The 25,666-nt window shown below is 33.7% G+C and overlaps 1 protein-coding gene across 2 annotated transcripts in view; it reads left to right on the top strand.

Annotated features, from left to right (window-relative positions):
* The first annotated feature begins 2,847 nt into the window (after positions 1–2,847).
* The window catches only part of LOC149414642 (1-acyl-sn-glycerol-3-phosphate acyltransferase alpha-like), a 55,824-nt gene continuing 33,005 nt past the window's right edge, over positions 2,848–25,666 (top strand). The window contains exon 1 of one of the 2 annotated variants that reach the window (XM_089643426.1): positions 2,848–3,049. Coding sequence is in view for 1 of the 2 variants with exons in the window: in XM_089643425.1 (XP_089499551.1) it covers positions 24,660–24,680 (21 nt within the window). In the remaining variant the exon portion in view is untranslated. Of the gene's footprint in view, positions 3,050–24,646; positions 24,681–25,666 lie in introns of those variants that run through there. The other variant, XM_089643425.1, reaches the window with a different exon arrangement.

Here is a 25,666-nt window from a genome sequence, read left to right as displayed (position 1 = left end):
ACCACCATATTTTTCAAACCACATGGGTTCGGTTTATTTCTCACAAACTGCCTTGCTGATGTGTGCCCCCAAAACGGTATCATCTGTTCATCAATGGATACCGCTGATGAGCGTGGATTCAGTCTGCATCCATTTTGGATAGTTTTAATTAATGGTTGAACTTTCCAAAATTTATTACTTTCCTTTTCTTCTGGCAACGCTAAAGCGTCATCACGTATTTTTAAATTATTTCGGATATTAAAATACCTAATCCTCGTCATGTTATCGGCTATAATTGGAACTCTAGTCTTAGCTGCCCAATACATTCTAATTCTGGGATATTTTAGGTATGACATTATTAAGGTTACCCCAAAAAATGTTTTCATTTCAGCCAAAGAGCAATTCAATGGTCTTCCCCTTTCAGCCAAAAACCGTTGATTTGTATGTATTTGCAAGTCAATATACATACTGTGGGGAATGTACTTACTGAAGTATTCGAATGGAGGCAAATTTACAGCATTGGAAGGCAATTCTTCGTACTCTGGTGCTGGAGGAGGAAGCGGAAAAAAATCATCAGATTTCTTCCAAAATTAACGCCTGCTGGGGGTCGTGGATTCTGTTGTATTAATTTCCTCAATATTGTTGACTAACTCTTCATCATTAGATATCATCATGTCATCGGCAGTAGTTTCATTGAAGTCAGGGTCGTTACTCTCATCATCACTGAGGTCACATTCAGAAATATTTCCATCCATCTCTAAGTTGACAAAATTAATAAATGCATCAGAATCTGTAAATAGAAAACATCATATGAATTAGCATACGAAAATGTGTTTAAAAACGTGTTATCTGAATTGTTTTCTCAACTAACTTGTAAAAGTTATTTAATATTTATGAAAGAAATGCGTGAATAATACCAAATATGTCTAAATGGTTAATGTCTGAAAAATTTTGACACTAAGACCCGATGTCTCCTCCTGGAGACATACAACTTTGGCCATTTTTCACAGACATGAATGACAAAACATTGAAAATCTATCAATTCGATGTTATAAAATAAACATAATAGAACACCAAAAAGTGCACATAGTATCAGTTGAGCTGCAAATATAGTAAATATAACAAACGTACCAATTTCTGAACCAGCGAAACGTCCCTCTCCCAGACCTGCCATTTTTAACTGTCAAAAAACCGTTGTGTAAACATTTATTTGAAAAATATGTCAATTTAAAACAGTTACTGACATCTATGAGCAACACTGCAAACTCGAAACTAGTTTGCAATTGATATTATCCTTGGAATCACACCACTTTTATGGACCTTTTTTATGTCGCCCTCAGGAGACGCGGGGCCTGAGGAGGATAAGACAAGAAATATAAGATTTAAGTAGATACCTATGTGTGGTAGTTCTAGCTACGTAGCGTAGATGGCTATACAGGGTGGATCGGCACGTATCCGACAAACTTCAACCAGCTATTCCTTAGCACATTTGGAGTAAAAAATGTTATGGGCACTTTGCTGTCCGGTAGCATTCTTTTTCAATTAAAAACAAAAAAAAAAATCCCCAATACATCACTGTCATTGGCATTGCTTTTCGTGTTCAACAGCTGTTATAAGCAAGTATGTCGAAAAGCGTCTTCGCTCTTTCGCACACACTAAATAATAATAGTTAAAAATGAGACGAATGGTGCCGTGCCATTTCGTTGTGATTGTAAAAGCGCGCCAATATAGGTACACACGCACATTATTCAACGGAATTCGAATAAAATATTGCCAGATGGGTTTTCAAACTTTGACAAAGGATAAAACAGTGGTGACATGTGGTGAAAATATGAATAATAAATTTTTTATTAAAAAAAAACGTTACCGGACAGCAAAGTGCACATAAGATTTTTTACTCCAAATATGCTAAGGAATAGCTGGTTAAAGTTTGTCGGGTACGTGCCGATACACCCTACATACAGTTTGCATGGTTCTCCAAGAAATGTCTCTAGTATAAAGGTTCGCCCCTCCAGTTCAGAGCCAATATAAACTAGCAGTTAGGTTTCTACCAACAGGCCTCCGTGGTACATATAAAATACTTCCATCATGTTCCAGAGTGGAAGATATTATCAGTATCGCTCTGGTGTACGACAACTATTCAGAATTAAAGCTTGAAATGGCTTTTGCTGATCGGAATAGCCAGGTACTCCTACATTCCTCTTCCTGATCTCCTTCATTTCCACACTACCTTCAGCCTCACACCAATTGGGAATGCCATAGTCTCACTGGCCCCAGATGGTTGGAACTCTTGTGCGGTATGCACATAACAAAAGGAAACTCACTGAAATAAAATACTGTCAATTTATGTGTTCCTGGTAAAAACGGGACTGAATGAACTGAACAAACGAATTGACAAAGTTCCTAACAAAGCATCAGTTAAGAGCGAATGTTTTATGAGGACGGTGGACCACGTGTTCATACAAATATTGTCGCATTCCTTCATGATATCTATTAGGAAAAGAACACATGTTCTTGATATATTCTGAATTACTAATATTTTCTCAGAAAATTGGCATGTTATCAAATTTTTACAGGATCATTTTTCTCCGTGCGTATTTATTGTCAAGAGTAGGATAGTACAAATCATTGACAGTAAATGCGTTACTAACTAAATTATTGTCACTTAAACAGTTTCGCGCTCCTGCTCTCTCTCTACATCTGCAGCATGTACATGTATTACAGTTTAAACATATACATATATACTGTATACCGCCCATCGCCATTGCTTCGATATCAGCACACATCACGATAACAATAATAAATGCTAGCAAATCATTTCTGATCCGTTGCGTCAGTTCTCAGTTGACTCATTTACTAGTGCTCGTCTCTCTAGTCAGATTCAGTTTTTAGTTATGATTCAAAACTCGCGCGGTACGGATGTGCGTCGATAAACGAGCGAAAACGCGTTTAATTTACTAAATCGAACCGAAAAACTGTCGACAGTAAAACAAAACTTTAGTTAATAATTGATTACGATATTACAGAAGGGGATTTGTGAGTTTTTGCAGTGGTCTACGACAAAAACAAGGTAATAATGAAGTTTGTTTTACTACCAATTTTTGACAGTACGTAACGTCAAATAGCAACACATGTTATTTAAAATTATTTTTTATAATATTTTAATATGGATTATAAAATAAATATTTACCTAACCTACGAACTTTAGGTAGGAACAGATTATGTAAGTTACATTTCGTTTCAACTTAATTACTACAACAAACAACTGATAACATTTTGAGAGATGGTAAAAGATGCATTAAAGTACCAAAATCCAAGTTTGCAAGTGTTTCGTTTTAATCTAAATACGAATGAATTACTCAATTAACCCAAACTAAAAACCTGATAACCTATTCTTTATATGTAAATAGTTGTTTCATGTGACGGCCTAAGGTAAGGCTTTCGACTGGCAATCTCTCGGCGTGCGCAAGTAAATTTTATTTGATTAATTTGTGTTATTTCACAATTTATTTATATAGTATACTTGCGACACGTTCCAGAGAGGAAGATACTCTCAGTATCACCCTGGTGTGAGACCCTCATTCAGATTTGAAACGCTGCTTGAAATAGCTTTAGCCGTGTTTGATGATCAAATCAGAATAGCCAGGTACTCCTCTATCTCCTTTCCCCTCCCCAATATCTTCAGCCTCACAATATACCCAATGATTGTGGATGCCATAGTTTCACTGGCTCCAGACGGTTGGGAGCAGTTGGGACTCTTGTGCAGTGTTCACATTTAAAATAAGTTATTGTTGAAACAAAGTGCGATTTTCATAGTCTGTGCCTAAAAGTGCGGCATATAGATAAATAATTACTGAGTACGTGTATATGAGAATGAGACAATAAATGAACCAATGTTTGGGGGTTCATCCTCTCTGCCTAACCCAGTGGGGAGCGGTTATTAGTTAACGGTTATGTTCATTAGTTAGTTGTTAGTTATATTTAAATTATGTGTATGCTCTTAATGTTTGTTGTATCTTTAATCGCGTCAGAAACGTACTTCATTTTTCCAATATTGTACGTATTGTAAAATATGTTAATTAATATTATTTGATCGTTTTGATAACAATATCATGAAAGATAATTAAAACAAAGGATAACAATATCAGCAAAAAATAGATAAACACCTACAATTTAGGAGGCGGGCTTGGGTACCGCCACCCCGGGAACTACAGGGTTTTCCAGTAAGAGGTGTTATTTTGAATAACCCGCTATTTCGGTAGATGTTACTTTTGAAGCTGTCATTTTTTGATATTTGACAAGTAGAAACTATGCCATTAATAAAAATGGAACAATACACGCTTCAACAACGCATTGAAATTTTTAAAATTCACTTGACTGAATCAAATGCAAATCATCTTGAGTGATGAGGCCCATTTCCACCTCGGTGGCTTCGTCAACAAGCAAAATTGTCGCATCTGGGGTCGGAAAACCCAAGAGTTATTGTTGAAAAGCCTCTCTATCCTCAACGTGTGACTGTTTGGTGCGGTTTATAGTCCGGCGGAGTCATTGTACCTTACTTAAAAATGAGGCTGGAGCAACAATTACGGTGAATGAATTGCGCTATCGAGACATGATTAATGATTTTTGTGGCTGGAATTGGATGGTATTGATCTGGACAACGTTTAATTTCAACAAAACGGCGCTACGTGCCACACAAGCAGCGAAACCATTGATCTTTTACGATTGAATATCAAAATGACACCTCTTATTGGAAAACCCTGTATTTATTGTGTAACCAACACCTCTGCCCTAGTCACCTCAAGTGGTTCGCCACGTTTGGTGATTAAACAGGGGTGTCAGGGTTCATTGGGTGAGGTTTGTTCAGGAGGTGCCTGCCCAACAGCTGCGTGGAGTGCTAGATCGGGAGAGGCTGGTTTGGGGAGACCCTTTGACCTCTCCAACTGGTCTCTTGACCCATTGTCTTGCGCCGCAATGGACGAGGTATATTATTATGTCCGTCACTTCTCGATACACTGATCACTAGATTCCTACCCAACCCTCTACATTTTACCTTCCCAGAACTTCCTCTCCTTCCTTTCTTTAAAAAATCTCTCCTCTCCAATCCCCCTTGGTTCCCTGAAGGCAACACAAGGGAAGAGAGCCTCATCTCTCCTCTCCAATCCCCCTTGGTTCCCTGAAGGCCCCACAAGGGAAGAGAGCCTCATCTTTCCTCTCCAATCCCCCTTGGTTCCCTGAAGGCCCCACAAGGGAAGAGAGCCTCATCTCTCCTCTCCAATCCCCCTTGGTTCCCTGAAGGCCCCACAAGGGAAGAGAGCCTCATCTCTCCTCTCCAATCCCCCTTGGTTCCCTGAAGGCCCCACAAGGGAAGAGAGCCTCATCTCTCCTCTCCAATCCCCCTTGGTTCCCTGAAGGCCCCACAAGGGAAGAGAGCCTCATCTCTCCCTTATTAAGCTTGTTTTCAAATTGATAAGCTAGCGTCAAAGAATCATATTCACCGAAATGTATTCGTAGTTTGGTCGATGAGCATCGATCATAGTACTTATAATGCTGCGTATACATTTGCGAGCCGAGCTTTCTTCTTTATATAGGAAGATATCTTTGGCTCGCATATGTATTCGCCATTATGTTTAATTCTACTTAGTATTAATTATTTGTGATGCTTTATCTGCAATAATATATACATATATATCAAGTTTTATTAATGAGATGAACAGAGGATGCTGATTTTTTTTGTTATATGCATTTTGTGCTTATACAGATTTAAAACTTCTAGGTTTATTCTTCTTTTACATAATATTTAGTAAATATGCAAGAAAGTATGGACACTTTGTGTCAGTTAAAAAACAATGAGAAGTAAATATTAAAACTCTATATTTTCGTAAAACATTTTCGAAAAATGTATGTTAAAAAGTTATTTATCTATTTACGTTTCTCCACCTTTTTACTTCTTCCGCGAGCGTTTGCTACACAATAAGGACATGATTATTATTATAAAATAAGTTTTTAAGTTCCGTGGAATTAAAAAATGGTTTCACTTTAGTAAATTTCCACAATGGGGTATTTTCACGAACTGAAAATGATTATCGCACTAAGAATTACTGATTTAAAAAACGATCTAAAACTATAGTAGAATACTATTGTTTATAATAGTAACAAATAGAATCACAATTCTATACCCCCGTTCGCCGTATACAAAATTTGGGTAATGACTATAAAGATGTTGTTGATATATTCAACACATCATTCATCAAATATAAACAAGTCATTACCCAATTTATTTCAGAAAGAAGAACATCAAATTTAATATAAATTAACTATACAAACTACGTAGCTCTGTTTATCTTACCAACTTATCTTACCAATGTATTGTAATTTTCCCAGTGTTATATTTTTCCATCTTGCATGGTGGAGTGTGTAGTTTAGATTTTATTTCGTTTTTGACTTTGTTTTTGTTTTAGAGGTTGTTTTTTTTATTTTGTCTTCTATTTTCTTTTTGATTTTTTTTTATCTGTTTTGATTTTGTTGTACTTATTTAGATGTTCTTTGTAATAAATAAATAAAAAATAACATGTAAAAGCCCAGCCGGGCGTGAAATTAGAAATACATAATTTATAACAGGATCTCGGGGAATTATTACTTGAATCAAAAATAATTTAAAATAAAACTTTTCTGAGGTAATTATTACACTGGTCAACACATTTTTGTCTCTTTAACGAAAGTAGCCAAATCTGACAGGAAATTTCACGCTGATATGCCTGATATTTCACGCCATATGTGATTAGTTTTTTTCTATCACGTCAGGTTTTTATGGGTTTTAAGTTTTACCAAAATGTGTATTAATTCATTTTTATTCGTGAGTTATCATTGATTTTTTGATTTTTGACCATCCATTCCATTTGGTCATGCTGCAAACATGAAAGAAAACTATGACAACATGAAGCTGCTGTTGACAAAAAATGAATTTGTAAAATACGAATGGAAAATATGTGGTGATCTAAAAATAATAGGGCCCCTACTAGGACTGCAAGCGGGATACACAAAGTATTGTTGTTTTCTGTGTAAGTGGGACAGCAGAGACAGGAAAAACACTTATGCCAAGAAGGACTGGTCTACTAGAAAGCACCTTAAACCTGGCACGAAAAATGTTCAACATGCTCCCTTAGTAAAATCTTAAGATATCTTACTTACACCCTTACACGTTAAATTGGGTTTGATGAAATTTTTTCAAAAGGCTTCTTTAAGGATGGAAATGGCATGATTTACTTAAAGCAAAAGTTTCCTAAGGTCAGCGACGCAAAAATTAAAGAAGGAATATTTGTGGGACCACAAATAAGGTAGGTCTTGACTGATCTGAATTTTATAACAGTGTTGAGACCAGTCGAGCTAGCCGCTTGGTCAGCCTTCAAGAATGTTGTCGAGAACTTTATTGGAAGTCATAAAAGTGAAGACTATATCAGCATTGTGTCTGAAATGCTCATAGTCTATAAAAATATGGGATGTAACATGTCACTAAAAATACACTTCCTTCACTCTCATTTGAATTTTTTCCCCGAAAATATGGGAGATGTCAGTGACGAGCACGGTGAACGATTTCACCAGGACATTGCGGATATGGAAAAGTGATACCAAGGAAAGTGGAGTCCATCTATGGTAGCAGACTATTGCTGGACCCTGCAGAGAGACTCTCCAGATACTCACAAGCGCAAACCAGGAGCAAAAAAAAAAAAATTGAATTAGTTTTGAAATTTTGTTAAGTAAGTACCCGTCATACTATGGAAGAATGATGTAAAAAAACTTTGTTAAATAATAAAAAAAACCTGACCTATTAAAATTTTTTTTTGTTTAATTTCGTGTTTATGGATACTAAATACATATAAAAAAATTAGCTATGCTTAAGGGACAGAACTTAAAAAAATAAATGTCGACCAGTGTTATTATTTCTTCAAAACAATACTCGCACAAACAAACTTAACGTAAGGTCGGCCATACACCTTCAAGTGTAGGTACTTGTCAAGAATATTTGAACAGAACACTTGCGCAAGTATACTTGTTGTGTATGGCAGGCATTAGCCCAGCGTTGATAAGATGGACTGGTGTCACCTGTCATTATTATAACAATGATTACATTTGTGGACACAATCACAATAATCTGCAATTTCTTAATATCAATGAAATTAATATTTCATATAGTTATCACAACAAAGCAATTTCGATATTATTTTTAATAATAATCAATAAATTACATTCCAATTTGAAGGACTTACGATAAAAAAATATAATATATAATACTCAAATCAAGGCGTTAATCCGAACACAAATCTGTAGATAACAAAAGTACTCAATTTATTTTATTTATTTATTGTTTTCGCTTGCGTTTTATAATCAACTAGCTGACTTGTGCGCGGCGATGCTCGAGGTTGTGAATGGTTCGGAATAATGCTTTGAAGTTCTAAAAACTTTTTAAACACTCCTGACACTAATAAGAACGAATTTTGAAATTTTCAGCGATATCGGTTTTTTAGTCTATGGGGGAAAAACAAAAAAAAACATCCATTTATGTATATAAAGATAAATGCCCCGTTCAGACCGAGCGATTTTAGTTGAACGACTTTTATTGAACGACAAAAATTGAACATTAATAAAAATTACCTTATTATAATCAATAATTATTCACCTGAAATACCCATACTAATAGAAAAAATATCTCAAGAAAGAATAATTGCCGCTGACGGGAATGTGTTTCATGTGAATAAATCCCTTAAGCTATGCATAAAAACCTTGTCTCATAAACATTAGTTTAGCATTAAAAAATAATAATATTTGACAAGTCAAAACATTACACCAATAAAAGTAGATGTAATACGTCTCGACTCCATCTAGTGGGAAAATCAGCACTAACAAAACCATTCCCACAATAAATGAACATATAATATATCTCGACTCCATCTAGTGGGAAATTCAACACTAACAAAGCCTTTCCTACAGTAAATGTAGATATAATATGTCCCGACTCCATCTAGCGTGAAATTCGGCACTAACAAAGCCTTTCATACAGTAAATGTAGATATAATAGTCTCGACTCCATCTAGTGTGAAATTCAGCACTAACGAACCATCTTGAACTTTCTCCTTCCAAAACCTTCAAGAGCATTCGAGAACCTTTGTAAACTTTCTGGAACCTTCCAGACTCACTGACACAGTCAGGGCCCATTCTGAAATAATCAAAGCATAACGAAGCATAGTTTCGTCACCCTCTCCCACCCACGCTCACCCGCAACAAACTCTCTTACTTTCGATGTGACACCAAGGGCTATCTACCACCATAACCACTGGTGGGTGGCAGCGGCTGGTTGTGAAGAAAATTAGAATAAACACGGGTTTTTTATATAATACATATTTTATTAGGAATTATCATTATGCTCACAAATAATTTCTAAAGTTTCCAATAAAATCAAATTTTGTTTAGTTCATTTGTGTTATTTCACAATTTATAAATTTACAATCGGGGGTTTAGGATCACAGGGGCCTACAAAAACATAGTTTGAGATAAACGCAAATAAAGATTGAAATGCTCATATGCCACCTGTAGGCCCAACTGATATGCCCAACTGATATGCCCACCTGTATGTCTCAAACGGCTGCATGTACAAGATAGATCCTCGTGTCACTAATAAATATGATTATGTCATTATCGAAACCAAGCGTAACTCAAAAAAACTAGTTTTTGTAGTATACTTGCGGCACGTTCGGATACGAGTGGATATTGATACTGAGATACGGACGATACTGAGAGTATCTCTCAGTATCGCCCTGGAGTAAGACCACCATTCAGAATTGAAAAGTTGCTTGAAATGGCTTTAGCCGTGTTTGGTGACCATATTGACCGTTCAATTGTGTTCAATTTTCTTGGCTGGCTAAGTCCTCCATCTTCAAATATTTTTTAAATGATTTTCAAATATTGTCAGGTTAATCGTAACAATAAAAATGTATATATCTGAATTTCCAGGTACTCCCACACCTTCCTCTTCCCATCTTCTTCCCCTCCCCACTATCTTCAGCCTCACAATATACCCGAATTGGAGATGTCAATGTTTCACTGGCTTCAGACGGTTGGGAGCATTTGGAACTCTTGTGCGGTATTCCCATAAAAAAACAGCGGACTAGTGGATATATGTTTATGTCCCTCAAGACAATAAAACACCGGAGTTTTTTGAGAATATCAGGCAGAATTTTTATATTTTACGAGTATAAGACATTACATATTTGCCCTTGATTGTGTTTGGTATCTCTAATCACTTCTTTATCTGCTGTGTAAATATTACTTCAGAAGGTGTCACAAAGACGAAACTAAACGCAAAAGTTTGAACCATAATTACGTACAAGTTATATGAGAGGGTCCTAGTATTTAAAAAAACTTTCAACGCGTTTTACTCCGGACCTTTAGAAATGACAATGTTCAGAAAACCTATTGGAATCACGAGAAGTTTTTTTTTTCTTATTATTTCTTTACATTAACTATGGGCCTATATCATCATTGAGGATGGTATATGGAGGGTTTTTTTAAGAAGAGGAAGTTATTGGAAGGAAAAGAGTATGAGGGTTAGGTAGGAATCTAGGGATTAATGCGTCCGGGAGTGATAGATATATCCCTCCCGCTGCGGCGCAAGGCGATGGGTGGAGATACCAGTTGTAGAGGTCAAAGGGTCTCCCCAAACAAGCCTCTCCCGATCTGGCACTCCACCCAGGTGGTGGACAGGTGCCTGAACACATCTCACCCGATGAACCACGATAATAAATATTGTTCTGTGGATATTTTAAATTGAGGATTACTGAAATACAAAGTAGAAAATAATGAACTCTTCCTAACCTAGTCTATTATTTTACTATTACGTGTTACAAGATTTTTTTTTCTGAATACCCCAAACGAGGCAAATGACCGTACCATGGTGGTCGATTTGCTGCCGAAATGACATGTTCATTTTTATACGTGACGTTGGTGACAACCGTCTTAGCAGGCGTTTTCTATGTCACAATGACGTTGTAGCCAGTTGGAACCGTTTCGGAATGTGCGATTTTAGATTATTGATGAAAATGTCAAAATTACACATTCTTAGTGTAATTAATTCTTAATTACACATTCATTACACATTTTCATTACAATGTTCAGAATAAGAAAAATTAACTTTACATCTTCCACGCAATTCCTCATTACATCTACATTTACTATTATTATTTAATATATATATTACCGACACTCTCCAATGTACAGTGTGTACAATGTATATTTAATGATTTCTTGTTTCACTTTTATGTATAAATCAATAAAAAACTACATTTTCAAGAAACCGCACGCAGTAAACGCATCACGCAATAAATACGATATAAAGAAAAACAGACCACCTATGGTTCATACATCCAGACATGCAAGTAATGTATGAGTTGATTTTATAAAACTATGTTTCGATAAAAAATAAATATTCCGTAATCATTGATGAAGAAAATTTAGTAGAAGAAATATTAATGTGAATTCTTTGAAATTAATACGTTCCACGGGTGTAAAAATGTAGCCTGTTAATGCAGAGGTAATATATTTACTAATAAAGGTACTCTGGTGGTTATTATAAATAACAATGCGAATTTAAAATAATGAAAACTGAGATTATTATATTGCTCGCGATATCATGCAGCCGAACAGAAACCGATATGAATAGGACACGCTGTACACAACTCAATTTGGTTGAGCGTTTGTATCATGTGTAGATGCGTTTTTTTTACATTAACTCCACACAGAAGAATCTTAGGAAAATAATTTATCTCAAGGCCAATGTCGTCTTTGGTTATGGAGGGTCTTTTAGCGCTCCAACGACCCATCCCGTGCACCATCGACGCATGCGTAAAGTGAATTTTGCAAAACTTTTATCACGCGTAATCCAATGCATCCGGAATGCATTCATTTAGGAATACCAATTTACAATGTTAGCACTACAACATTCACACATTGGCACTCGTGCGCATTTTTGCGAGATTGACGCTGACGGAACTTTATTATATATTGAACTATTTTACACATGTAACTTAGTAGAGTGAATGAATTACCGTACCATTTGCTACACCTATATTACATACAAGGTGCTTTTAAAAAATGCACTGCTGGCGTTAGTCACGAGCTGCCTTTGATGAAACGTTCTACATGTGTGTTTGTCTTCAATAACATCGAACACCTGTGCTGTGTCAAAGTGCGAGTAGTATCTAATACTAAAAATAAATGCTTTGCAAGAAACTGAACTGAATACTGGGTAACTATTTTCTTTTATATATACATAAAATATATGATAAATCTGTAAGTTTCTGGACTCCAGGTCCAGAATTCGCGGAATCCGGTAAGTTATACATTTTTGGAGTTCGTTAATGTGTTCCGTTGTGTCCGAAATCTGATGCATCCACAATATTATTCAAGCAATCCTTACCTTAACTAGGTTGCTAACTTTGATTATGTTACCTGCCTGAAAAAAGTTTGAAAAAATAATTTTCATTGAAATAGTGACATTTCCTTGAACAAATTGTTTCTTTATTACTTATTTTAAATTTTTAAAAATGTTGCGTAAAATCAGAGATCTGCTGCATTTCAAATGGAAATGCAAAATTTTTAAATGCTTTTCTAAAAACCATTTTGCATTTTAAATGCTTTTCTCAATGCATTTTCCATTTAAAATGCTTTTTTGCAACATTCTTCCTATTATCTCAACTCATCTTTTTTTCATAAGCCCCAAATATCTGTCGGTCCTCAACCTCGCTATGAGAGATAATTTACATTTGTCAAGTTGCTCCCTGGTAGGAGCCCTGGCAATTGAGTGATACCATTACAAAAAATACTGAACATGGGGCCATGACGCTGTAATATTAAATGTTAGATAGCAGTTTCTATGTTTTTACGTTGGCAACATTAGTCCTGCGCAATTTTTTTGTGGTTTCATAATCCGTAGTCGTGGTGTTTTTGGATTTACCATCATGTAATATGTTTGTTCTACATTGATGTCCATTATTAAATGACAAAATTGTTTAAAAATTCTATAATTATTTTGATTGTTTGACCTAAGAAACCATTTTGCATTTTCAATGCATTTTGAAAATAGGAATTTTGCATTTTGCATTTTCAAATGGAAAAGTTTTGACCCATTTCCATTTTGCATTTCAAATGGTTTTGGGTACGCATTTTGCACATCTCTGCTTAAAATGTATGGCTTACAATTAAGTAGATAGGTAGGTATTTAAAGTACCCACTTACAAATCTTATGATTTTATAGGAAATTTTGTTTTTAATTTATTAAATAAGAGAAAATTGGAAACGTTTGAACGTGAGGTTCACTGTTCACAGAACTACAAGTTATGTACCGATACCAAATTAATCAAAAAAATCACTCGAGCAATGGAGATTTCCGGGTGTTCGGTTTTCCATTCGGCAATTCGATTTAATTTTTTTTTATTTTTTTATTTTTTTTTTATTATTTTAATATACATGATATGGGTTACATTAATACATACATATTTTGCAAGATATAATATTAAGGTTCATAATATTGGTCATGTATACCTTATCAGAAAAGAGGAGCTCTTGTGCCTGATAAGGGAGCCACGATTCTTACTTAGATTCATAATTCATAATGAGATATAATAATAATAATATAATAATATATATTATATATTTTTATATATATTTATATATATTTATTTATATTTATTTATATATATATATTTTTATTTTTGTTTAATATAAGTTTTTTTGGAAAAAAGTTTGATTTTATTTATTTGTTCTTGTTGGTTCATAATACAGCGCAATTCGGAAGGGAGATTATTGTAGTTTTTTATGGCTTGGTAAATATAATGGTTTTGCATTTGAGTTGTTTTAAAGATTGGCGTAATAAATTGATTTCCATTTCTCATGAGTTTGTAAAATTCTTGATATTCTGTGTTATTTTTTTCTTTACACATTTTTATAATGGAAGTTTGCTTAAATATATCATCAATATTTGGTACTGGAAACAATTTAAAAAGCAATTTTGTTGGGAAAGTAGAGTTTTTTTTAAGTATTACTTTTATAATTATTTTTTGCGAGACTTTTACTGAGTTTAGGTTGTTTTTATAAGATCCTCCCCAACCTATGATTCCGTAAATAAGCAGGGAGTGGACAAGAGCATAATATACATTTTTTAGTATTTTAACATTTAAAATATTTCTTAACCTAACAAATATATATATACATTTCCTTATTCTCTTTACTAACTCCCTAATATGGCTTTTCCATTTCAGATTTTCATCGATGATCACACCAAGATATTTGATTTCAGAAGAAGAGTTGATTACAGTACACATAGGATTAAGTAGTTTACAGTTGACATTGTCACAATTTTCATCATGGATTATGATATTTACTTTGTGTTTAGGTATTTTTTGTAGTGAAAATAATACATATGTTGTTTTTTTAGCATTAAGTGTGAGTAGGTTATTATCAAACCATGATTTTAAGATATTAATACATTCATTTGCAAGTTTGTTAACTAGTTCCCATGTTTGACCCTTTATTAATAAAACAGTATCATCAGCATAAGAGATTAATTCACCTTTGATTTTCTGTTGGAAAATGTCATTTACATACATTAAAAATAGTAATGGTCCGAGGACCGTGCCTTGAGGAATGCCAAATGTACTTGTTAGTGGTGTACTAAAAGTTTGGTTTAATTTTACAATTTGAGGTCTCTCTGTTAAGTAGCTTTCTATCCATTTAAGGGCTAAGTGGTCAATGCCATTTTCTTTTAATTTTAATATAAGTTTTTCATGGGAAATGCTGTCAAATGCTTTCTTTAAGTCAATAAAAATTCCTATACATTTATTTGATTTGTCCAGGGTACTCTGAATACTAGATGAAATTTTTGCAATGGCATCTTGGGTACTTTTTCCCTCTGTGAAACCGAATTGTTAATTAATATCATACGTTCTGCATTTGCGGAAGTACATGAATAGCAAACTGCGGTTTAATGCCAACAAATCTACCAAGATTTCATCGTTTATCCCATATTCTTTTAAAATTTGGGTAGCCATCGCTCAAGTGGAACACGTTGACATACTGCTATCTAGCCTCTGCCAGCAGACCAACGGGAATTTATTGTAATTTTATAACATTTAAAGAAAAATAAACGGGAAATTATCTCCATATTCAATTCTCTATCTCTTCTATATATCTCTAAATGGTTCCATGCTAACTCAACACAGTGACTATTCAACACACCTTTAAAAAGTGATATAAAGTCATTAAAAATTATGAAAAAAATTTTTTTTAACCTAACCTAACCTACTTAACCCGGTTAATAAAGTTTTTGTTTCATCACTTTCCATGACTTTATATAACTTTTTAAAGATGTGATGAATTATCATTTTGATGATTTATCCGGTCACCCTCTAAATAGTATAAAATAAAGTCGCTATCCCTCTGTCTGTTTGTGCGCTTGATTCTTCTAAACTACCCAACCGATTTTGATAGGGTTTTCACTATCGTTTAGAGAATTTCTTTCGGAAGGTTTATATAATATAATACATGTATACTGGACACTTACGCCAGTGACATTGCCTGTAAAATGCTGGTTTCCTTTCGGGGGTACCTTGGGGAAAAGGATTTGCAATGAAACACAACTTCACGAAAGTCGTCGAACAACTGACTGATTGTGTATTTATCTAAAAATTAATCTGTTTTTACACGTATTAATGTGCAGCAATTATTATTTTATCTAAGCAGAATGCTTGAGAGCATTAAGGAACCAAGAAAAATAACAGAATTTTATTTACTGCGGTTAAATCCTATTTGACACATGATACGTGTCCGGTGATAAGCCTCATAAAGGATTCGGCATCTTAAAATGTGTGATAACAGATAAATATTCATTTCATCTACATCCATCTGCTGTTCGGTACAACACGAATATTATATCTATACAAATATTCATTTCATCTACATCCATCTGCTGTTCGGTACAACACGAATATTATATCTATACAAATATTCATTTCATCTACATCCATCTGCTGTTCGGTACAACACGAATATTATATCTATACAAATATTCATTTCATCTACATCCATCTGCTGTTCGGTACAACACGAATATTATATCTATACAAATATTCATTTCATCTACATCCATCTGCTGTTCGGTACAACACGAATATTATATCTATACAAATATTCATTTCATCTACATCCATCTGCTGTTCGGTACAACACGAATATTATATATATACAAATATTCATTTCATCTACATCCATCTGCTGTTCGGTACAACACGAATATTATATCTATACAAAGTATAGAAGAATCGAACAACGACGGGTACAAGCCAACTAGTATTTATACAGGGTTTTCCAATAAGAGGTGTTATTTTTATATTCAATCGTAAAAGATCAATGGTTTCGTTGCTTGTGTGGCACGTAGCGCCGTCTTGTTGAAAGTGAACGTTGTCCAGATCAATACCATCCAATTTCGGCCATAAAAAATCATTGATCATCTCTCGATAGCGCAATTCATTCACCGTAACTGTTGCTCCAGCCTCATTTTCAAAAAAGTAAGGTCCAATGACTCCGCCGGACCATAAACCGCACCAAACAGTCACACGTTGAGAAAAGAGAGGCTTTTCAACAATAACTCTTGGGTTTTCCGAGCCCCAGATGCAACAATTTTGCTTGTTGACGAAGCCACCGAGGTGGAAATGGGCCTCATCACTCAAGATGATTTGCATTTGATTCACTCAAGTGAATTTTAATAATTTCAATGCGTTGTTGAAGCTTGTGTCGTTCCATTTTTATTAATGGCGTAGTTTCTACTTGTCAAATGTCAAAAAATGACAGCTTCAAAAGTAACATCTACCGAAATAGCGGGCTATTCAAAATAACACATCTTATTGGAAAACCCTTTATATATAATACCTGTATATTATATTTACAGAACGTAGAGAAATTTCTAGCAACGTCGCGTACACGTGAGCTAGTTAAAATTAAACTAGTTCGAAACCTTGCTTGAAATGGCTTCAGCCGTGTTTTGGTGACCAGATCTGAATAAACACCTTACTGTATTTTTGTACTGTTTCTTGTATTCATGTTAACTTCAATTGGTGATGTGTTAGTCCATAGTCCGGCTCCACACAGTTTAGCAGCGAATAATGCGGAATTTAACGCGATTAAAAACCACGCTTCTTGCCATCATAATCAGAAATACATACCTATAATCAATGGAAAACAATTCAGCCGGTTAGCGATAAAAAATGTTTATGGTTCCTACTCGTACGGTGGTCATTTCTTCTTGGCAGCTTCTGGGAATAGAATGAGGTGAAAAATTCCAGTGAAATTCTTACCACACTATTGTAATCAAACGATTTGTATTAGAGCTTTGCATAATATTCTAGAAATTCATTCAATTGGTACTAATTTTATCACTACTTTGGCAACACCAAGCTAATCACTTGTTCGAAATTTGTTCTTCATATTCAAATTTCGTCACTTTCAAGTTTGACAGTTCGTTTTAAACAAATAAGATTTTTAAATTTTATAATTTTAACCTGTTATTAGATTTTGTTTGTTTTGATTAAACATCTAATAAATGGCTATTTTTAAACACACATTATTTCAGAAATACTAAAAATCGCTTGCAAGGAAAAATGGGTATCTGGAAATGTGTTTGTCACGTTCCGGTTCCGGTTTCAAGATGACGATCGCTTTAACCTGTCGAGCGCCACGGTAGCGAATAGGCACGATCAAAAAATCATTTCTCTGAATATAAGTAAATAGCTGTTATGGGGAAAAGACAATTTACAAAAACATAATTTTGCAAAAAACAAGTAAGTGTGTTGTGCTGTTGGTACATTTAAAAATGTAGCTACAGCACATCATAAATAAACCACTCACTAGATCGATATCTTCGGGCTTTTGTATGAAACAAATTGGTCCTATAAAACCATAGATATGCCAATATATAGACAATAAAATTCTCAATCGGGGCTTACTTATTATGTGGATATAGTTAGGCAATCATATGACGTCACAATATTTCGGTTCCAACATTCGATCGGAGTTATACTTACCACCGTGCAGCACATTGCTCAGAAAAGCTTATTTTTTAGAATGTGAAATCGTTGTGTTTATTAATTAAGTAGGTAGGTATTTCAGTACCAACATTCAAATCTTATGAGTTTAGACAGAAATTTGGTTTTGATTTAACCGTATGAACGCCAGCGTATCCTTACGGATACCATTAAAAAGACGTTTATTTGAATATAAGTAGCTATTCTGGAGAAACTACATATGGTAGATTATATACTGTTTTAATATATAAACACAAGATCTGGTAAGACAGTACAATTTGCAAAAAAATATTTTTTTAAAACAATTAAAATAGGATAAGATGGCACGCGGTCAACAAGTAAAAATAAGAGAATATGAAAAACATACTTCTTAAGACGCGAGGTCTACATACTGTTCACAGAACGATTAGTAAAAAAACATAGAATTGTCTTAGAATATGATGTAGAATTATATCCTTTCGAAAGGTACAATTATGTAATAATTTTTAACACTGTTTGGTTAAACTAAAAAATATCCACTTTAATCACTGTGGTTTTTTTAAACTTACATTCAATTTCCTACAGCCATCATGGTGCTGCCATTTAAAAACCTTTTAAACGATCACAGCGCCAGCACTTTTGGTGTACTATTAAATTTCAGACTGTTCGCACTTCTATAATAGCTTCGCATAAATTTAAAAAATCTCAATAACAAACATCGCATTACCAACCCCAGATCACAAAGGGCCGGTTTGTCAGTATTTTTTAATAATGGTATAGCTAGGCTTATTTAACCTGGGCTTCTATCAAGAAGAAACTATATTGCTACACACTCTATAACTCTTCCAGATATGTATAAAAACAGCCAGCATAATCCAAAAATTCAATGTAAGGCCTTAAAGAATATTTTTTTAAAACACATAAAAACGAAAATACGTAATTCTTGTCGTATTGTACTTTGTTTCTTTCTTTCTCTCTCCTTTTCTATCCCCTGTATTTGTAATCGAGCATCATCTATTTTTACCAAAATTAGTGAGTTAGTACCTTTTTGTAAACTCCTACCTTGTGTCTGTGCTTATGTTTGTATCCGTGTCTGTTACCTTTTTTGTTTCTTCTTGTTTGTTCTACTTAACCTCCCTTTTTCGATTTGTACTATTTCGTATATGAAACTTATAATGTTGATATCAAAATACCAATGTAAAATTGTACCTATTAACTCCCACCTATGTATTGTAAGTTCTTTTCGTCGTACAATGAGTTTTGTAACTCATTGGGATTGCTCTAGCATAGAAATAAAAATAATTTTAAAAAAAAATACCATGAAAGGAAGACTCTATGTAACGGCAATCGATTGCATATTCCGTACTAGAAAATTAAGCATATTTTTGATGTACCTGATAGCTATTTCCGCCCACATTCATAATCATTCTTGAAAATATGTAAAATCTTACCTACATAATATTTGAATAAAAAAGAAACATGTTTAAAATTATAAAGTTAATATACTTTAAGTCCAGCTAAAATGCAATTGATATACCTACTATACTATATAGCCGGGTTTTGAAAAAGCCAGTAGCTACCATACTAATTTGTCAGATTGAAAATATAAATTCCTTTTAGATAGCTTTACGGCAGCGTATCGATAAAATAAGCAATTGAAAAAATCTTATATTTCTTTCTAGCAAAATCCGCAACAAATTACGACAATACATTTGCCACAAAATGAACTATCTTCGTTGATTTCGCGTACGTTGGGTTTTAAGTTCATTTCTGTATCTTATGACGCGACGCTTTTTGGGCTCGCTGTTGGCTGATAAATTACAACATGTGATTTGAAGGATAACTTTGTGCTCTTTTTCTTATAGGGAACTTGAATTTACGGAGTTGTATGTATTATAACATTACTCTCGGGTGGTGTTATTTTTAGACTGAAATTAGATACGAAAGGGCTAATACATCGTTAATATAAACACATGGAAGAACCCATTTTTTATTTGTCCTTAGATTTTAACCCGCGACCTCTGAAAAATTAACATCTCAATCATGGAGGTGACAGAAAATAATAAGTTTATGAATGTCATTTATGAATTGCTTTATTACACAAAAAAAACACATTTTTTCTTAAGCTGTAGAAAAATCCGAAAGGTCAAATAGATTAGGTATAATATTTAATATCACCTTCATTAATTAAAGAAATAAAATATATATATATAATTATTTACAAGTATTTACAGGATAGTCCTAGAACCGTGATCATAATTATTAAATACATTGTTAACTTTAATTTTCAAGTACCTATGTACAGTGAAATTCTTATTTAAACAACCATATGACTGTAGCTTCACAGAACTGAAATAATTACAGAACTTGAATAGAATTTTCACAGAACTTGAAAACTAAGGACGGGTTGTTTCGCAGAATTTGAACAATTCATCGAATTTCAACATTTATTTTCAAGTTTTGTGAAAGATTTTTTTAGAGTCCTATTTTATTTCAGTTCTGTCAAGCAACTAGCCTATAATGATATACTAACAGAACTTGAATAGGACTTTCACAGAACCTGTAAACGAACTTTGAAATTTTATGAATTGTTCAAATTCTGTGAAACAACAAATCGTTTTGTGAAAGATCTATTAAATTTTTTTATTTCCGATTTTATGTCCGGGTTAAATCTTCCCCATAGGAAAAACTAAGCCCTTCCACACACTTTTCCACAAATGATCATCTGGTCAATCAACATTATGCGAGTGCATTATATAAGCAAAATAAATACAAAACAATACAAGAACAACACGTCAACTCACCAGAGATCAAATGGGAAAATAATTCACCGACTCCAGATATTTTCATATCAGAGGGTTCGGCTCGGTAGAACTTCTAACAGGGCCTATAAATCCTACTGATCCCTCAACATAAATATTTAAAAAATCTTTCGTTATCCTACATGTATTCAAAATGACCGACTTTTGCATCTTTATATATAAATTTTTTGATAGATCTAATACGGCTAAATTTTTAATGAGAGAGCTAGGTATAATGCCAGTAGCCGAAATAACGAATGGTAATATTTTTATAGTCTGAGAACGCAAAATTCTTTTTATTTCATTTTCTAAATCTGTGTATTTTCTTATTTTTTCATTAACAGATTTTTGAATATTACAGGAATTTGGAATAGGGGCCGTTCAAGTATTATGTAAGCACTATAGGGGGGCAGGGGGGTCTTTGCTTTGCTTATTTTTGATGACATGGGGGGTGGGGGGGTCGAGATAGTGATTACGTCAGCACTGCTCAGCAGTAGTTATTTTTTTTAAACATTGGCAACCCACACATTGTCTATGTTTGAAAACCGAATACATATTCGGGGATTCCCACTGTGTCAATAAAGTTTGTTTAAATGAATATTATGTGCATTAAAGTCCTCTATCCTAAGTCTATTTTATAAGTGCTGCTTAGGAATCAATATAAAAACAGAATACATTAACAGAAAAATGCATATAGGTACCAATTTTTACGTAAGCATGGGAGGGGGGGGTAAGAGCTTTGCTTACTTTTGATGACAAGGGGGAAGAGGGGGTAAATAATTGTAATAAATCTGCTTACGTAATACTTGAACGGCCCCATAGCGACATCAAGGATATAATTTTTTTTTTTAATTTTGTCATGTAAAACTATATCGGGTCTATTATGACTAATCGTTCGGTCTGTTAGTATAGTTTTATCATAATATATTTTATAAAATTCGTTTTCTAAAAATGAATTTGGTTCTTATTAATAATATTATTTGGTTCTTATTAATTTGGTTCTTATTATATTATCATTATGGGCTAGTTGATTCATTAATTTGTTCAATTGTTCAAATTCACAATCCGTCCGAAAAAACGTTTTAAAAAAATTATTTAGTGTTATAATTAATTGTAACCGTAGCAACCGACCTTTCAATTATAATTATACGAAAATATTGGCTATTTCGCTCAGCGAGTCAAAGCGTGCTAGATAGGTTAATAGCTTTATCCAGGGTTATCTGTCAAAAATAATTGATTTATTTTCTTGAAATAAATAGTATCTAACTATAAACCACTCATCCCAGTTTGTATTCAAGTACCACCGATAGACTTGTTTTGTGGCGTGTCCGTTTGCATGGAGTAAGCACAGTTTGTGCTCACTTCCTGTGAAATTGCTCATTGGCCGGTCTGAGGGATAAATTGACGATATAATTTTGCTGCGAAATCAATATAATAACATTTATTAGTGACATTACGTAGCTAAGTACTGTTTTAACTTGCCCGTTTGGCATTTTGTAAGTCTGTAGAAATTTTTGTACGTTCCGTTTGCGGTTTAAGATGGTGGCCATGTCGGAGACTATATCCCGCCAGAGTTCCCATGAGCAAAACCGAAATATCAATATTATGGTACCTAACCTTTTAATAGCTAACTTTTTAATGTGAATACTGCCAAAGACTCTCAAATGCCCCCAACCGTCTGGAGCCAGTGAGACTATGGCATCCCCAATTGGGATATGTTGGGAGGCTGAAGGTATTGGGGAATGGAAGGAGATGTGGAGAGGAAGGTGAGTACAAGTATAAAAAACTGGTCACCAAACACGGCTAAAGCAATTTCAAGCAACGTTTCAATTCTGAATGGTAGTCTTTCACCAGGGCGATACTGAGAGTATTTTTGAACAAAGAGTTGTCATTGAGGTAGTTACGTTTCTTTGGACCCGCTAAATTTCCAATGCACTTAGTCAGCAGATCAATTTGATTTTGATTTGAGCCCACAATATTAATTGTAACACTGAATCACACATACTAGTATAACGAGAAGCCACAACATAGCCAGAAAAAAGATACAGAATAATAACATTTCAAGTGACAGCAATACAAATACATAGTCATAACACATAAAGATATAACACAGTCAACACACACACTCAAAGCACACAACATTCTTAAATGCACATATATTTATGCAATTACATTAGGTAGTTATTTAAGTATCTACTTGCAAATATGATTTCAGAGGAAATTTGGGTTTTGATTTATTAGCTATCCGGCGTTGCTGGGGAGGTAGGAGTCCTTAGGGTCCTTAGGAGTTAGACATTTACCAACCAGGACTTTTCTGTAGGCCTTTTCAAGATATACAATTCCGTAGTACATTGTTTTGATGTACCTCATAAGGTTTAGCCAGCGTTAGCAATGTAAGCGCGTTGAAATATGTTTTTTACTACCTGATTACAAAACATCGACTTTTTTCTACTTTCTTTAAATATAATATGGATATATTAAATATAATAAAGTAATTTAGAAAAAAATACCAACATTCTCTTCAGCGTCACTGTTCAAAATTTTCGAAGTACCAAAAATTGAAGACCTCTATAAAAAAGATGCAATATTACAAATATATAAAGAAACTGTAATAAAAAAACATAAATTTAACTCATCCTTAAGGCATAATTTTAACATCCAAATTCCTCTATTTTCAACACAACAAATGCACAATAATTACATTTACAAAGGCATAAGATATTTTAATAGTCTTCCCGAAGAAGTGAAAAAAATACCAGATTTTATTTTATTCAAAAAGAAGGTCAAATTTATCTTTAAAAAAATTAATATCACCTATCAAATGTTATAACTTCAATTCATGTTACAACCAAAATTAACGTCACAATCCTCTTTTAAGTTTATATTTATTGTACTGTATTTATGTTAATTACTGATATAAACATGAAATAATTGTCAAATAACTCCTACGCCAAGCTCAAGAGCTAGCACTCTTCATTGGAGTAGAAATTCAATTACATATGTTTTACACTATTACCAATTATTACCTAAAATTATGTACAATGTAACAATGTTATAAGTTAAACAATAAAAAAATAATAAAAATAAATAAACCTCCCGGAATAAATTCTGTAAATGATAGTGAAAACACCATAAACATCCGTTGCCTAGTTTAGAAGAACTAAACGCACAGACAGACAGACAGACGCGGATAGCGACATTATTTTAGTATATATAACCACTCGAGTGATTCTCGGCATATTATGTAGAGTTTGCAAAATGTCGTGATCGCACGCCATAATATGCCACAATTCGGGCATTTACGATTTTTTTAAATTTTTTTATAAATCCAAAAAATGTAGGGTAAACGGTATAGGTGAATTCATCGGCTATATGGCACTATAATCAGTTTATATGTCTCGCTATCAAAATTTAAGGGTATGATTTTTTTAACTCGAACGTCAATCACTTAACTCAAATTTCATTTCTTGACGCGATCACTATAGTGGATAATAGAAAAGAGAAGAGAAAATTAGAAACACACTTTTTGACGCGAGGTCTACTGTTTACAGAACTACTAGTGTTGTAGGTATACCACACTTCTAGAAGTTATCTGTTCATTGATATGTACATAACTATTATTATTAATATATACTTCAAGGTTATTGCTTATCACCGTCAGCTGTTTTGAAGATAAGAGGAAAAAACATATTGTGACAAATAATGTAAACAAAAGGAAAAATAAAATAAAATATTTTTTACACTAGAGTTGGGGATCGTAATCCCGCAGAGTGGGATGCCGAAATCCCGCAGGAAGGTTAGTAAGTGATTATTATATTATGTATTGGATTTCACTTTTGTTTTTGGGAATGAATGAATTAATTAATGCAAATATTTTAAGTGAAAATTATTTCCCGACATCCGATCGATCTGAAACTCGGCAGAAAATGCATTCGATCAACAATGCATGATGCTGATTGAATTTTAAATAGTATTTTTTTGCTGGAGTCATGCATATTCATGAAAATATGACGAACAAACCGCTGAAAACACTGCAAGAACGCGGATCCCTCTTTTAATACCTTACCAGACTATTTGTCTATTTTAGATTGATTATTAATTAATAACATCAACATCCTTCATCGCTCGATGAATATAATACTCCATACTGATAAAATTATGCAATTTACTTACGTAATTAATCACGTAAATGTCATATTTGTCATTTGTTACTGCTAGCGCCGCGGTGTCTTAAAAGGGAACTAGTCTGCGGCTTACCAAGGCTTAAGCGGCCGAATTAGCCCAATCGAGAAATGTCGCACATAGCGAGGATACGGACTGACTGATATACCGGGTCTATATATCTCAAATACTTTGAAGATCAAATTTGCAGAAAGAACACAATAAATCCGCGCTACTAGAATTTTGTGGCTGTGCTTTTGTCTTTAATATTCTTCCAGGTTATATTAAATAATTCCAATTGTGTTGACAGAGGGTTGCCATAATTTGTTCCATTTTTGTCAGATTTTTTTTATTTATTTATTTATTCATTTTCGGGAAATCGACAGTTTACATTTAATCAGTTTGTACATAAGTATTGCATAGTAAAATAAAACCAATTATGGATTTCCTCCTTATTACTTTAACTGAGAGAGCATAATATGGAATAAGTTATTTAAATTTGTGATAAAGGAATATGAATTAAAAAATTGATACAAAACAAAAGATTATATAAAACGAAAAATTTAGAAAACAAAACATTTATCAATACATTTATAGTCATGGAGAGAGGTTGTTGATATA

The sequence above is a fragment of the Hesperophylax consimilis genome, chromosome 19 (assembly GCF_061612785.1).
Source record: "Hesperophylax consimilis isolate HC1 chromosome 19, BYU_Hcon_1.0, whole genome shotgun sequence".
Lineage (NCBI taxonomy): Eukaryota > Metazoa > Arthropoda > Insecta > Trichoptera > Limnephilidae > Hesperophylax > Hesperophylax consimilis.
Note: the sequence above shows the minus strand (reverse complement) of the source record. Positions and strands in the feature narration are given on the sequence as shown.